General features: G+C 41.1%; 1 protein-coding gene across 1 annotated transcript in view; it reads left to right on the plus strand.

Annotated features, from left to right (window-relative positions):
- Positions 1 to 5868, plus strand: part of IL2RA (interleukin 2 receptor subunit alpha) — a 13630-nt gene extending 7762 nt beyond the window's left edge. Inside the window, exons 7-8 of the mRNA XM_023753596.1 lie at positions 1186 to 1252; positions 5844 to 5868. Coding sequence (XP_023609364.1) covers positions 1186 to 1252; positions 5844 to 5868 — 92 coding nt within the window. The remainder of the gene's footprint in view (positions 1 to 1185; positions 1253 to 5843) is intronic.
- The last annotated feature ends 10312 nt before the right edge of the window (positions 5869 to 16180 follow it).

A 16180-nucleotide genomic window follows, 5' to 3' on the forward strand; every position in this document is an offset into this window, starting at 1 on the left:
ATGTCAACTGTACAATGAAATTAGTGAGAACATTGATCTATACTAATGAAAGGATAATATGCTAATTAGACTGATAGACCGGACGCCTCCCGGACTTCCTAAGCCTCCGACCTGATAGACCGGACGCCTTCCGGACTTCCTTCCAGACAAAGCTGCAGCGGCTATGAGGGCTGAGGAGGGCTGGCAGCTGCGGAGGCTGCGAGGGCTGGCAGTGGAGGCAGCAGCAGTGTGATGGGAGCAGCTCCTTCCCCTGATCACCTAATCGCCTCCCACAGAGGGAGGCCAGAGGCAGCAGCAGCGGCGGGGTGATGGGGACAGTGCCTTCACCTGATTAGCCCGGTTGCTTCCTGCAGAGGGAGACCAGACTGCGGGACATCAGTAGGACATCCCCTGAGGGCTCTCGCAGGCTAGGCTGAGGGACCCCCCCTCCCCCAGTGCACAAATTTCTTGCACCGGGCCTCTAGTATGTCAATAAAGCTGGGGATAAAAGAAGAAAAACATGCTTTGTGGCCCATTTAAGATAGATAGGTAGGTAGATAGATGGCTCACTCCAGTACTATTGGGAAATAAGAACACTTTCAAAAGATGCTAAAGTGTTTATGATTTATCTTTATGTTCTGATAAATATATTTTATTGATTTTTTACAGAGAGGAAGGGAGAGAGATAGAGAGTTAGAAACATCGATGAGAGAGAAACATCGATCAGCCGCCTCCTGCACATCTCCTACTGGGGATGTGCCCGCAACCCAGGTACATGCCCTTGACCGGAATCGAACCTGGGGCCTTTCAGTCCACAGGCCGACGCTCTATCCACTGAGCCAAACCGGTTTCGGCTATGATTTATCTTTATGTTCTGATATTTCTTTTACCTGTCATAGGCCTCACTTTCAGCCTCTTTAACTGAAGCCTGGGCTCTGAACCTTTCTGAAAAGAGGGTCTTTCAGTTTGATCTCACCTGAAAGCCTTTTGAGGAAAGGCACCATGCCCTTCTCCATCCATGCCATCTCACCCAGTCTTAGAGCACCCTAAGAAACCTGTTGGGGGAGGGAGCTGCACTCTGGGAGGGGAAATCAGAAGCTGCAGAGCCCACCTCTTCGGGATGTCCTTGCTTATGGGGGGATTTTCTCAGCCTGCTCTGTGACTTAGCCCCGGACATACTGTGTTGATCTGCTTCTCTGTTGGCAGTGGCCGGCTGCATTCTCCTGCTGATCAGTATTTTCCTTCTGAGTGTGCTCACCTGGCAGCGGAGACGGTAAGTCCCTTATTAAGGAAGCCCTTGCCCAAGCTATCTGTGAAGCCAGAGTAGGAAAAGCCTCAGGGCAGAGATACCCACGTCCCCAGTGCTCCCCATCTTCCTACTACCCACCGGCAGTTTGGAGAGCAGTAGAGGGAGAATTGGCCAAGTATGCACTCCCAAAGAGTCAATCACAAAATTAAAGCCACAGGGAATTGGGAGAGCAAAGGAAACTAACATTTGTTGAGCACCTATTGTATACCAGTTTCAATAAACATTATCACAACCTGTCTTCTCAGAAACCTTCTCATAGCTACATCTTGGACAGATTAAGTAACGTAAACTAGATTGCACAGCAGAGCTCCAACTGCAACTTGAATGGAGAGCCCAAGGTCTTTCTGCCCCATCACCTGGCTAGAAGGAAGCTAAGTCCCCCTAAGCTTCTCCTCTCCTGAGCTCTCACCCCACCTCCTGTAGACACTCACACCAGAGCCCCCTTGACCAGGAACATGACCCATGTGTGGCCTTATTTCTACTAACTTGGATTCTCAATCTTGGCTGCAGATTGAAACAACCAGGAGCTATTTTTGTAAATTGATTTGAGGGAGGGAGGGAGAGAGAGAGAGAGAGAGAGAGAGAGAGAGAGAGAGAGAGAAGTGAGAGACATCAATCAACTGCCTCCTGCCCAAACCCTGACCAGGGATCAAACTCAAAACCTGGGTATGTGCCTTGACTGGGAATGGAACCTATCGCCTTTTGGTGCATCAGATGATGCTCCAACCGATTGAGCCCACCAGCCAGGGCAGGAGATATTCTTTAACATACTAATGCTTGGGTCCCAACCAAAATCTTTGGGGGTTGGCCCCCGTCATCAGTACTTTTTTCTTTTCAATTGAGATAAAATTAATTATTTTAATGATTTTCAAGTGCATAGCTCAGTGGTTTTAGCAATGTTGGAGATACATCACCACTGTCTAATTCTACATTAGAACATTTCCATCACCCCAGAAAGAAACCCTGAACTTCTCAATTCCCCTGGTCTCTGGCAACCACTAATCTACTTTCTGTCTCTGTGGATTTACCTATTCTGGACATTTTATATAAATGGAATCACACAACATACACCGTCATGTGACTATGAAATACATACTTTTAAAAACTCAGATGCATCAAATACATTCACATCCATTTTTTCCAACTCTGCACTAAGCCACTGATTCTCAAATTTGATGGGCATCAGAATCTCCTGGTCGTTTTGTTCATACAGACTTCCAGCTATACACCCAGTGTTTCTGATTCAGCAGGTCTGGGATGGGGCCTGAAAATGTACATTTCTAACAAATCCACAGATGATATTGATACTTCTGTTCCAGGAACCAAACTTTGAGAACCACTGCATGAGCCTAACAGTATTGAGGATCAAGAGAGTGAAATAATTTTACACACACACACACACACACACACACACACACACACACACACACACCCTGCTTCTCCCTTCCTTTAGCCAGCAGGCTATAGAGACCTATTATGTCACTTATTCAAAGATACAGGCTATCCCTATCCATATACCAGAGTACACTCTGGCCCCACCCTAATATAAACTCCCCAGTAAGACCCTCAGAAGGTATTTGTTAGATCCTCTCCTTCCTTCAGTGATAAGACTTAATATCTCTCAAGGATCTTTTCATTTCAGTAACTTAAAGACAATAAGCCTTCAGACCTGAAGGGGTGAAGCTATTTGGGGGTGGTAAAGGTTTTGGAATTTATGTTGTGAAATCATGAGTCCCACAGCTCCTCCAGAATTACAATCTTCCAGGAGACTCAAACTGACCCCTCTGTCAGAGACGAGTCCAAAATCCTCCCTAAAGTCAAATTTCATCTAATAATGCCCTCTTATGGCCAAACAGAATCCTACATTTGATCTTATTTACCTGCCAGCAATTACTAGGAACTAGTGATGAGCCAGAGCTGGCTTACACTGGCTCCTGAGAGCCAAACTTAAATTTTCAGGAATTTTACAAACTGTTTTAAAGCATAACCATTGTGAAAAATTAAAGTATGCAAACTTATAAATAAATTGCATTAAATACAAAATTAAATACTCAAAACTAATCACTTTCCTAATTATTTTACTACATTTTACTCCTCCCTTTGTTCTCAGAGTTATTTACGGCTGTTGTGTCTATATCAAGAAAATATTATATAATTATTTGCTAGTGAATATCTCTTTCCAACTCTGTATTCAATGATGTCACATTAGTAGCCTGATATTAGGCATGGTAGCAGTATTTACACATGGAAATCAGCAAACTTTTCCAGAGAGCTAGTTGGATATACATTAAAAATTTCCCAGCACACCACTTAATTGAAGCCTTGCCTCATGAAGCTCTGAGCAAGGTAGACAGCAACCAACTGGGCTAAATAAAAACTAGGGAAAATAAGCACAGTTTTGTCTAATATGATAGCCACTAGTCACATGTGGATATTTAAGTTTAAACTTAAATAAAATAAATATAATTAAAAATTGAGTTCATTAGTTGCATTAGCCACGTTTATATTTCCATCATCACAGAAAGTTCAGATAGGACAGTGCTGGCTAGAAACTAAGAGTTTTCACTCATGAAAATCACTAAGCACTGTTAGTTGCTATTATTATTCCTTTTCTGCAACTACTGTCCTCCACACAATTAAAAAAAATTTATAGACTAGCTCTTCTGTAGATGTGGGTCAAAGGGTACAAATTTGCAGTTAGTAGATGAATAAATTCTAGGAATCTAATGCACAGCATTGTGCTTATCATCAACAAAACTGCATTATATACTTCAAAGTTGCTAAGAGACTAGATCTTATATATTCTTACCATAAAAATAAAATGATTGTTATGTGATACAACAGAGGTGTTAGCTGATGCTACAGTAGTACTCATATTGCAATATATAAAACATATCAAATCAACATGTTTACACCTTGAACTCACACAATGTTATATGTCAGTTATATTAAAAAAACTATTCCTAGAATATTTGAATTTTATTAACCAATGTTACCCTAATAAATCCAATAAAAATATATTGGGGTGGGCAAAAGTAGGTTAAATTATCAGCCATCATTACCTAAAAGATAAATCATAAATAAGGATACACAATAATAATAAGAATAACAAATAATATAATAATTAATATATAAATAATAAAATAAGAAAAAACTCCTTGTTTCGTGTAGTACAACTGTAAACCTGCTTTTGTCATGTGTCAGGCACTTGTCAGGGGCCTGAAGATAAATACAAATGTCCTCTGTTCTCAGGAGCTTACAGTCTAGTAGAGAAGGGAAAAAATAGAGAATTTAATATGATTTGTTGAAGCCTAAGATTAAGGTGTTATAGGAGCAAAGAAAAAGGGCACTTAACCATATGTGGGGGTGCCAAGAAGGCTTTTAGAGTTGAAGGTGCCTAACAAGCCTGAGGCCAGATTTTAAAAAGGCAGGAGATAGCTGCTGGGCAGAGGGAGTGTGGGGAGAGGGAAAGCAGTGAGAGGGAGTATCATAACGTTTGGGAGAAGCCAAGAAGTTCTGAATATAAAGTGCATGGGCCAGTGGTGACAATGATGCTCTGGGAATGGACCAAGTCATGAAGATCAGGCCAGACTGAGGGGTTTAGACCCTATCCTGAGGGCAACAGAGAGCTCCACAGAAGCTTTACTTATGGGACAAATGGTAGCATTAACCCTTTGAATAGTCCAGCTACAACAGAGGCTGGATGTAAGATGAGTGATAGTGGTGGCAGTCTGGTTATGTTATAATGGAGTAAATCCACACAGGAGATGATTACAGCATGAACTAGGTCAGTGGGTGTATGTTAAAAAGGAGCAAAACAATCAAGAAATATATAAAGGAGGTCAAGGTAGCTAGTTTTAAGTGAAGGTTAAGGAAGAGGGATGACTCAGGGATGAGTCCAGGTTTTAGAGTGTGACAGTAGGACCTGGTAGTCACTATGTAAAATGAGAATGAAATGTAAAGTGAGGATCTAGAGTAGTATCCCCCTTGGGGATTAACCCCCAAGCAGAGCCCATCCTCTGGTCCATTACCTAGGACATGCTCAGCCTCCACACCACTGGAAACAACTGTCCAGTCCTGGAACTGACAGGGAAATGGAAGGGCTACCTTGGGCTCTTTCTCAGATTGCCTCACTGCACAATGATTGAACGTTCATGCTGTAAGAACCACGGGGCAGTCTTGGCTTGGCGGGATAGAGAAAACTTGAGATCAGATTTCAGCATGTAGGAAGGTAATAGTATCCTGGGGTGGAATTTAAAGTTAGCAGGTCAATGTGGGCTTAGTTGAATGTTCTACCCACTCAGCGGTTCTCAACCTATGGGTCGCGAACAATGAAAATACATCTTGCATATCAGATATTTACATTACGATTCATAACAGTAGCAAAATTACAGTTATGAAGTAGCAACGAAAATAATTTTATGGTTGGGGGTCACCACAACATGAGGAACTGTATTAAAGGGTCGCAGCATTAGGAAGGTTGAGAACCACTGGAAACACATTTTTCTTGGTTCAGTATTACACTGATAACTATGACTTCGTTATATCACTACAGGAGGAAGAGTAGAAGAACACTCTAGAAAGCTAGAGTGGTAAGAAGCTGAGAACAGCCCACAGCAGTCATGAAGCACAAGAAAAATCAAAGAAGTTAAACACTCACCTAAGCTGCATCTCCTGTGATAACCGTGGGTTTTGAAAAACTCTGAAGTCACATCACAGAACAACAGGCAACTGCAACCCCATAACGAAGCCAGCTCTGGAGTATCAATGAGTGAGTTCAATCTGCTTCTAAGTACATCATTGGAGGCACAGCAAGGAACAACTAGAACTCTCGCTCTATTTTCATGTATATGTAAAGCTTGATGGGCCAGGGACTCTCTCCACACCCTAAATAGTATAAAGAAAATAGCTTAATGTTAATTTCATCCCAACTGCCCAGTTTAGACAACCCAAGGAAAAACCTAGTGCTAATGTAAATAGAGATACACACACTCTCTAGCCTACGTAATAGAGGATCTTGTCTCCTAATTCACATAGTTCCTTTCCCAGCCTCTGAATGACTAGTCCATTCTCCTGGTCACATTCCTTAATGAATGTCCTCCAAGAACTCTAGACTGGTAACGTGAACGCATCTTTTTGTCCTTAGGTCAGTCCTCTAAACTATCCCTACTCCACTGAACCTTCAATTTTGAATATCAAAAGAGTAGAGACTACGGCAGAATTATCTTTGGGTAACACCAAAATGGGGCAGTTGAACCCTTGGAATTGTAGAACTTAAATATTTGAAAGGATTTTACTGGAGTTCATGTTGGACCAGAAGAAGAAACTAGGTCCAAGATAATGAATTATATCTATTAAAAAGTGCCACCTATTCATTACTAATATGTTTCTTTAAGAGTTAGTTTCTTTGAGCATGCTGTAAATGATACTCTGAATTTGTCCTGCAAGAATTAGATGTTTGTAAACAGACATATTATGTGCAAATGTGTACACTTTCAAATAAGTGTCATAAAAACACCAGTAAGAGATCAATATTTATGGAAAGAAAGAAGAAAAAAGGGATGAGTGGGGAAGAGATCACACTGATAGGATGGAACTATGGAAAAGGTCATACCAGTAGTCCTCAAACTGTTAGCAAATCAGAATCACCTGGAGGCCTTGTTAAAACACAGATGGCTGGGTCCATTTCCAGAGTTTCGGAACCCAACAGGTCTGGGTTGGGTTTGAAAATTTACATTTCTAACAAATTCCAGATGATGCTGGTGACTATTCCAGGTACCACACTTTGAGAACCACTGGGTTATATCTCTCCATGCCCACTGATCCCCAATGCCTACTGAAAAATCAGCTTCAGGTCCTGGGATTTAAGTGAAAGTTCTTATACAGTCTTTTGTGTAAAAGCTCAATCTTAAAATCAGTTGACTCAGATGTCACAGCTGGACAAAATCACATGACCAAAGCAATTAATGAGAAGTTTAAACCTGCATCCAGTTTTCATTTTGGAAAGGGCAGGAAGGTGTTATGAAAAATATAGGAAGGTGCCAGCAGGTCCATATTCGTATTAAAGAAACATTTTCTGCTTTTTCTGTGACCAACCAAGTACCATACAGATTCCATTGTCAATATCCCCCCATCACTGCCCCAAATTTGTGTTTTCTAGTTAAGCTAAAGTTGAGAGGAATCTCAGACCATAATTTTTTATTTTATTTTATTTTATTACTTGAGTAATTTTGAATTGAATTATCATTACTCATTTTGGGGGAGGGAGTTCTGTGAGATCAAAATTTTTTCATAATAATTAAGATGTTTATTTACCTTTTTTACTCTAATTCTCTTACAAGTGTATGGTGGAGTTTTCTAGAAACTACATGATATGCGATCATGTCATCATTCTGATGTTAACATACAATGAGTTGATTACTGTTGTTTGTAAAGAAATTAATAAACAATATTTTTTGAATTTCTTAGTTTTAGTATCTAAATATGGTAAGTATCACTAGCTGTAACTATATAAACAAAAGGTCTTTGGCATCCTCAATACTTTTTAATAACATACAGATCCTAACAAATAACTAATAACCACTTCATCATTGGACATTTCAGAAATGCAGATCAAAACCACAATGAGATTCCATGTCATACCTACTAAGATGACTTTAAACAAAACAAAACAAACAAAAAATTTAAAAAAAGGAGAAGCCCGGCCAGTGTTGCTCAGTGGTTGAGCATTGACCTATAAACCAGGAGGTCACAGTTCAATTCTCAGTCAGGGCACATGCCCAGATTGTAGGCTCGATCCCCAGTACGGGGCATGCAGGAGGCAGCTGATCAATGATTCTCTCATCATTGATATTTCTATCTCTTTCTCCCTCTCCCTTCCTCTCTATGAAATCAATGAAAATATATTTTAAAAAAGAAGGAGAAAGAAAAGAACAAATGTTGACAAGGACATGGAAAAAATATGGAAAAATAGGAATCCTTATACATTGGTGGTGGAATGCAAATGGTGGTTCAGCCATTGTGGAAAACAAGTTGGAAGTTCCTCAAAAAGTTGAACATTGAGCCCTACCTGGTTTGGCTCAGTGGATAGAGTGTCAGTCCATGGACTGAAGTGTCCTGGATTCGATTCCCAGTCAAGGGCACGTACCTGGGTTGTAGGCTAGATCCGTGGCCCTGGTCAGGGGGTGTGCAGGAGGCAACAAATTGCTGTGTCTCTCTCATATTGATGTTTCTCTTTCTGTTGTCCACTCCCTCTAAAAAATCAATGGGAAAATATCCTCGGGTGAGGATTAACAACAACAACAAAAAAGTTAAACATTGAATTACCACATAATAGCAATTCTACTCCTGATTCTAATTCTAGCTATGTACCCAAGAGAGATGAAAACCTATGTCCACACAGGAACTTGTACATGACTGTTTTATAACATCACTATAGCCAAATAGCCAAGAGGTGAAAACAACCCAAATTCCCATCAATGGGCAGGAATTGTTAAAACACAGATGCCTGGGCCCATCTCCAGAGTTTCAAGGTCTGGGGTGGGCCTAAAACTTTACATTTCTAACAAATTCCAGATGATGCTGATTATTCTGCATGATGGTACTACACTTTGAGAAACAGTGGTCCAGGTACCACACTTTGAGAACCACTGGAAATTGTAGGATGTCCATACACTGCAATATTACTCAGTCACAAAAAAGGAATGAAGTACTGATACATGCTACGATGTAGATGAGCCTCAAAAACACTATGCTAAATGAAAAAAGCCAGATACAGAAAGCCACACGTTGTATGATTCTTTTATATGGCATGTCCAGAATAGGCAGCTCCATATAGTCAGAAAGTAAAGCAGTGCTTACCAAGGCATGGAAAGAGTAATCACTTAATGGGTATTCATGTTTTCTGGAATGATAAACACAACAACTCACTAAAAGACTGAAACCTAATCCCGAATTGTAGCATGGTGGACCAGTTCCCTCCCCCGACCTCAACACCACGTCAATAGTTCTCCTGTATGGTAACAGGGAAAAGCAGCTAAAAGAAACCCAACTCTCATACTCTATTTAAGAAATCTCTCCAGAAACCCAGAGACAATAGGAGAGACAAAGACACTAGAAAAGATTTTGCCTCTTACCCCACAGCAACAGCAAAGAGTAAACACAACCACAACCTAACTCCTAGCCAGATAAACACAAAGTCTCACACCAAAGGCCTGCTTACTTCAGTTCCTTTTGTCTACTACATCATGTCCAGCTTTCAACAAAAAATTACAAGATACACTAAAACAAAAAATCACAGTTTGGAGAGACAAAGGCAACATTAGAACCAAATTCATAATGGCAGAGATGTTGGAATCATCAGACTGGGAATTATTTAAAACAACTATGGAAAAGAAATCGTTCTGCCTGGCTGGTGTGGCTCAGTGGTTGAGTGTTGACCCATGAATCAAGAGGTCACTTAGACTGTACCTGGGTTGTGGCACATGCCTGGGTTGTGGGCTCGATCCCCTGTAGGGGGCATGCAAGAGACACCTGATTGATGTTTCTGTCTCTATTCTTCTTCCTTCCTCTCCCTCTAAAATGATTAAAACCTTTTAAAAAATAAAGAAATCATTCTGACACCTATGGCTATGTCCTCCTAAATCTATCCTTCCATTGGTAATAAACCCCCCCAGGTTTTAGTGGAACACATCCCTCTCCCCAGCTAAGGATAATGTTTGCTAGCCTCCCTTTCAGCTAAGTGCGGTCATGTGACTAAGTTCTGACCAACGAGACCTGAACAGAAGTAAAGTGTGCAATTTTCAGGATGTGTCTTTGAAGAGAACAGGTATGCCTTTCCCCTTCTTTGTCTCTTCCACTGGCTGGCAGGTGGTCTTGATAGTGGGCGTTAGGACTACCAATGTGATAGAAACTGCATGTTAAGTTTGACTGGGAAACAAAACCAACAGAGCCTGGATGCCTGACACCATGGAGGTGCCACACCAGGACAGCTTACACTTGGACTGTACCTAAGACAGAAAGATCCTCCCAATCAGGACACTGTGATTTTTTCCCTATATCAGCATCCTATAACAATTATCCGTTCTTACTAATATATGACATATACATGCCCCTCTACCAAATTTGGCTTATACTGTCATATTAGCAACAAAATATTTTTTTAGCTGCTTTTTTTTATTGCTAAAAGTATTACAAAGGGTATTACATATGTGTCCTTTCCCTCCCCCCCCCCCGCCCTTGATAATCCCCTGGCCTCCCTTACCCCCCAGTGTCTTATGTCCATTGGTTATGCTTATATGCATGCATACAAGTCCTTCGGTTGATCTCTTACCCCCCTCCCTCCTGCCCCCCAACCCTCCCTGGCCTTCCCGCTGCAGTTTGACAATCAGTTTGAGGCAGCTCTGCCTCTGTATCTATTATTGTTCAAAAGTTTGTAATGGTCTTTATTATCCATGAATGAGTGAGATCATGTGGTATTTTTCCTTCATTGACTGGCTTATTTCGCTTAGCATAATGCTCTCCAGTTCCATCCATGCTGAGCAACAAAATATTTCAATAGAAAATGGGACAAGAATTAGCTTTCAACACTTAAGCATGCTTTCATGTAAATACATGTTTTTGTTTCCATATTATCTTAAAATTTTTCCCTCTAGGAGGTAAATAAGTATACCAGAGAAAATGGTGTCAATTGTTTGTGGTAATATGACTAGTCCCTTACTCATCTTCAAAGAATGACTGCAATTAACTTACAATGTCCCTGAAGTCTTTCCAAATATGTTGGCTCACAAGAGATGTTCCTATCAGATGGTGCTTTCTGGCCAAGTTAGGAATTAGAAAGAGATTTTCAAAGTCAATCCCTGTTATTCCATTCCTCTTTTCAAGAATGTCTTCTTCCTCTTCTACAATATTGAGAAACATGCCTTTGTAGTTATACTACTGCTTTGGGAATAGGGATCAAAAGAAATATGTGGTCAAAAGATAAGAATTATCAAGCACAGTAATAGCATGTATGTCACTTAGGATTCTAAGTAGCAAATAATAACAAATCCAAAACAACTTTTCACATAACTGTGTACTCCTCAGTGGTAGTTTTCTTCATAGCTCAACAACCTTATCAAGAATGTAGTTTGGGGGGGTTTTTGTTGTTTTTTTTCCCCTCTCTCTTCTCCATTTCCAGTGATGTCAGCTTTATCCAATAGCAAGATTAACTTCCTGTGGCCATTACAATATAAATATTCCAGAATTTTTATCAGATCATCATATCAAGAAATAAAAATAGCTTCTTTCCGAAGAATGTCCCAGGAAGTGGCTTCTCTAGTCTTATTGATTCAAATTAAGCCTTATGTCTACCTTGCACAGTAAGATGATAGTTATTTCTTTAGGGGAGACCCACACATCCCACCCCTAGAATTAAGAGTGGAATCAGCTTCTCTTATTGGCTACTTGGAGTGGGGAGAATGGTAAACAAATGAAAAGTAGATTGTTACCAAGAGAAGGGAGAATGGATGTAAGCAAACATACTTTTCTTTATGGCCTATAAGGAAGTACCTATACTAATAATAGCCTAGGTGGTCGTCACGCCCTCATGCATCACGCCCTAACGTCGTCACAAGATGGCCATCACAATATGGTCATCACAAGATGGCCACATGCACAGTGGAGGCAGGGCCTGGGGGAGGAGGTGGGTCACAGCAGGGGAGGGCAGCTGGGAGCAATCAGGCTGGCAGGGGAGTAGTTAGGCATCAATCAGGCCGGCAGGGGGTGATCAGGTTGGCAGGCAAAAGTGGTTAGGGGCAATCAGGCAGGCAGGCAGGTCAGCAGTTAGGAGTCAGCAGTCCTAGATTGTGAGAGGGATGTCTGAATGCCGGTTTAGGCTTGATCCCTTCTCCTGAGGAGTCCCAGATTGGAGAGGATACAGGACAGGCTGAGGGGCACAGCGCCCCCCACCCCGTGCATGAATTTCATGCACCAGGCCTCTAGTTATTTTATTAAAAATCCTAAGTTTTCAAATAATCATACTATTACAAAGCTTAGAAAGTACTATCTCAAAGCTCAGTCATGGGAATAGGAAAGAAAATGTGGACTTAGGCTTTATTAGGAGTGGAATGTGGGGTTTTTTAAGGGCGTAGAAAAACTTCTTTAATGTTCTTCCATTGCCAATGTGCTAGGCAGTCCAAGTAAAATTTGGGCTTAGTATCTGAGATGCAGCACTATGTACTGGAATGTTTGTGTGAAATGATCACCACAATCAAGCTAATTAACATGTCCATAACATGAAATAGATATAGTTTTTATATATGTGAGAACAATTAAGGTCTGCTCTCTTAGCAAATCTTAAGTGCACTAGAAAGTATTAACTATAGTCACCAAGCTATAATTAGATCTCCAGAAGTTATTCGTCCTGGATACCTAAAACTTGGTATTCCTTGACCAACATCACCCATTTCCCCCACTCCCCACCCCTGGTACCACCATTCTACTCTCTAACTATGAGTTTGACTTTTATAAGTTCCTCATATAAGTGGGATCATTTGCTCAAAGTATTTGTCTTTCTGTGTCTGGCTTATTTCATTTAGCATACTGTTCTCCAGTGTTTTCCATGTTGTTGCAAATGCAGAATTTTCTTTCTTAAGGTTGAATAATATTCCATTTTGTGTGTGTGTATTTTTTTTTACCTGTTCATCTGTTGATGGACACTTAGGTTGTTTCCATACCTTGACTAATGTGAATAATGCTGCAATGAACGCAGGAATGCAGGTATCTTATGAAGACACAAATTATATTTCCTCTGGATATATACCCAGAAGTTGGATTGCTGAATGATATGACAGTTCTTCTTTTAATATTTGAAGAACATATATACCATTTTCATAATGGCTGTACCATGTCAGTAAACTTTTTATATTTTATTTCATCCCTTCCCCCCAAAATTTAAACTTGTTGTACTTCACAGAATTCCATTGTCTACTTTTGCACTATGCACATACCAGTAATAGGCATCCATTAATATTTGTGGAAAGAATAGTCTCTTACTTCATTAGAACTGTAGAGTAACATCTATTGGTTGAGTAGCAGGCAAAAGAGTACAGATCCATTGAGCTTCCCCCCAGAGTTCTAGATGTATCTTCTGGTCCTTATTAGTGCTCACTGATAAATCTTTTCTCTTATATTCTTTGTGCTTGGTATGTAGAACATTTCTTTGTGGGAAAGGTTCTGAAATTCTGCATTTAAATCAACTGCCAGATAATTTTTATTCCTACATTAATCTGTTCAACATTTATGCACACAGCCAATAGTATCATAGTTCTTTAGGGTATGCAACTGCCATCTCCTACATCTTCTGTTTCGGGTTCCCTGGCAAATATGTTTCCATCAGTAACTTTGAAAGAAAAATAGTGTGGTAAGTTGAATAGACCAACAAGGACAAAATTATACAAAGATCAAATGACAAAATATTATGAACACACCACTAAGAAAAGAATGCATCTGGGGGGGAAATAGACTAATAGCTAACTATCTTTGAGCAGTCAGACAGAGAGCTAGGTGTTTTCATTTCTAATTAGATCTGAAAGAGAAAATTTGATTTAAGCTCTTTAGATTACCTTGAAAGAATAGGGCCTGATAAGAGAAGACACTACATGTTTGAAATCTTCAATATTTTAGGTGGAATAAATGCTTTAGAGCAAAGTGATTAATTGTGAAAGTAGTACCATTAATCAGCAAAGGAGTAAAAGACCCAACACCAGAAGTGCTGAAGCATTCCTGTCCTTTCACACCCTATTCTCTATGGTTAGGGGCTGAATCTTTGCAAATTATACTTCCCAGATGATCTTGCCCTTGCTTCTGGCTAGGTTTGGTCAATGGCAAGTCCTAAAAAGAATTAGAAGGCAGATGAAAAAAGAGAAGACACAATCCTTCCTTTTTATCTGCTTCTAGTGATATCTCTATCAGTAAGAGATGGTCCAGACTCCAGCAGCCCTTGGCAGTTCCAACAAAGAGAGCAGTGGCTGACCACTATCAGATTCTGTGAGTTACAGACTTTGAAATGTTTGCCTTTACAGCAGCACTGATTTCAGTAGCAGCAACAGTTTCCACCATATCAGCCATAAGTACTCCTGGACTCAGGTAACACCATCTCCTCCCTTTTGTTCCTCCAGACCTTGCTTTCTGCAAATCTCTGAGTTATTTCACCGTTTCAATTTTTCTCCTTCAACCCTTTAGACATTTTTGTAACCAGATCCTGGTTTTAAAGAAAAAATCTCTGTTTAGCCTTCTATTTCTGGCCAAGATGGAGTAATAGGGAACAATTTTACCCTTATGTATACAACTAAAAAATGAACAAAATATATGAGATAACAATCTTTAAGACATTAGCTATGAGATAATGAATCGGATCCCTAAGAGACAGGAAACAAACAAGGTGAGCCCTATGCTGGCCCCAGCTTGCTACCATGAGAGAGTTTTGGGGCATGGTGCCAGGAAGAGAAGCCCAGGTGGAGATTAGCTGAGTATCCAGAAAGACAGAGCACAAAGAGGAAAGGGCAGCACTGAGAAAGAACCCAGAGACCTGAAGATTATGAAAAAACTGCTTGAGTGTCCTATATTTCAGCAGAGTACTATCACCAATGTGTGTAAGAAAACTACTCAGGAGAAACCAAGATGGCGGCATAGGTAAACACCGGAGTTTGCTGCCTCGAACAACCACTTCAAAAATACAACTAAAAGACGGAACGGACATCATCCAGAACCACAGGAAGGCTGGCTGAGTGGAAGTTCTACAACTAGGAGGAAAGAGAAAAGCATACCGTGACTCAGAGGAGGCGCAGTGCTGAAGTGAAATACTAAGGTTCGGAGTGCATGCAGAGCGGGCTGGCGGCTGAGGGCGCGGTTGTCGTTTTCAATCGGGAGGGAGTCTCAGGCTCTGAGCTCCAGTTCCGGGCGAGTCTCTAGGGACCCAGACTCATATGGGAGAAGCGGGACTGATTGGCATCGGTCAGAACCCTAGGGCAGCTTTCTCTATGAGGGGCTTGCAAAATTACCAGGACACTGAGAAGCAGAGCCTCTGAGGGCAAGACTGAGAGCAGCCATAATTGCTAACCCCGCCCTGTTGATCCCGTGGGACCCGCCCCGCCCAAGCCCTGAAGGGAGGCTTTTGCTGGATAGCCTCAAGCAAAGGCTAGATTAGCACCTCCCTAGAGATCCAAGAGCCAGAAAGCCCAGAGGTCAGAGTGGGACCATCCAGTTTGCAGCTCCGTGGGACCATAAAAGACACACTCAGGGGGCAGATTCAGTGAGCACCAAAGCCCCATCGAAGCAAGTCTAGCCCCAGAGGGGCGTCTCCAGCACAGAAGTTTTCCCACTGCAGACACAGCTGATTCTCACAGCCAATTGGCCTGGAGGTCAATTCCTCACAGTGATAACTACAACAATCAAGGCTTAACTACAACAAGACTGTGCACAAAGCCCACAAGGGGGTGTACCAAGAGTGTCTACCTCAGGTAATTGGGACACTTAGCACAGAAAGGCACTCTATCGACACAGCGAAGCATAAAAAATGCCGAGACATAGAAACAGGACACAAACGACAGAATTGGAGGAAAGCAAACTGTTGGATATAGAGTTCAAAACCACACTTTTAAGGTCTTTAAAGAACTGTCTAGAAGCTGCCGATAAATTTAATAAGGCCCTCGAAAAGACTGGTGAGACCGCTGATAAATGTAGTGAGATCTTCAAGAAGACTGGTGAGACCGCCGATAAATGTAGTGAGATCCTCAAGAAATCTAATGAGACCCTCGATGTTGTGATAAAGAACCAACTAGAAATTAAGCATACACTGACTGAAATAAAGAATATTATACAGATTCCCAACAGCAGACCAGCGGGTCACAAGAA

This window comes from Myotis lucifugus, unplaced genomic scaffold (assembly GCF_000147115.1).
Source record: "Myotis lucifugus unplaced genomic scaffold, Myoluc2.0 scaffold_47, whole genome shotgun sequence".
Lineage (NCBI taxonomy): Eukaryota > Metazoa > Chordata > Mammalia > Chiroptera > Vespertilionidae > Myotis > Myotis lucifugus.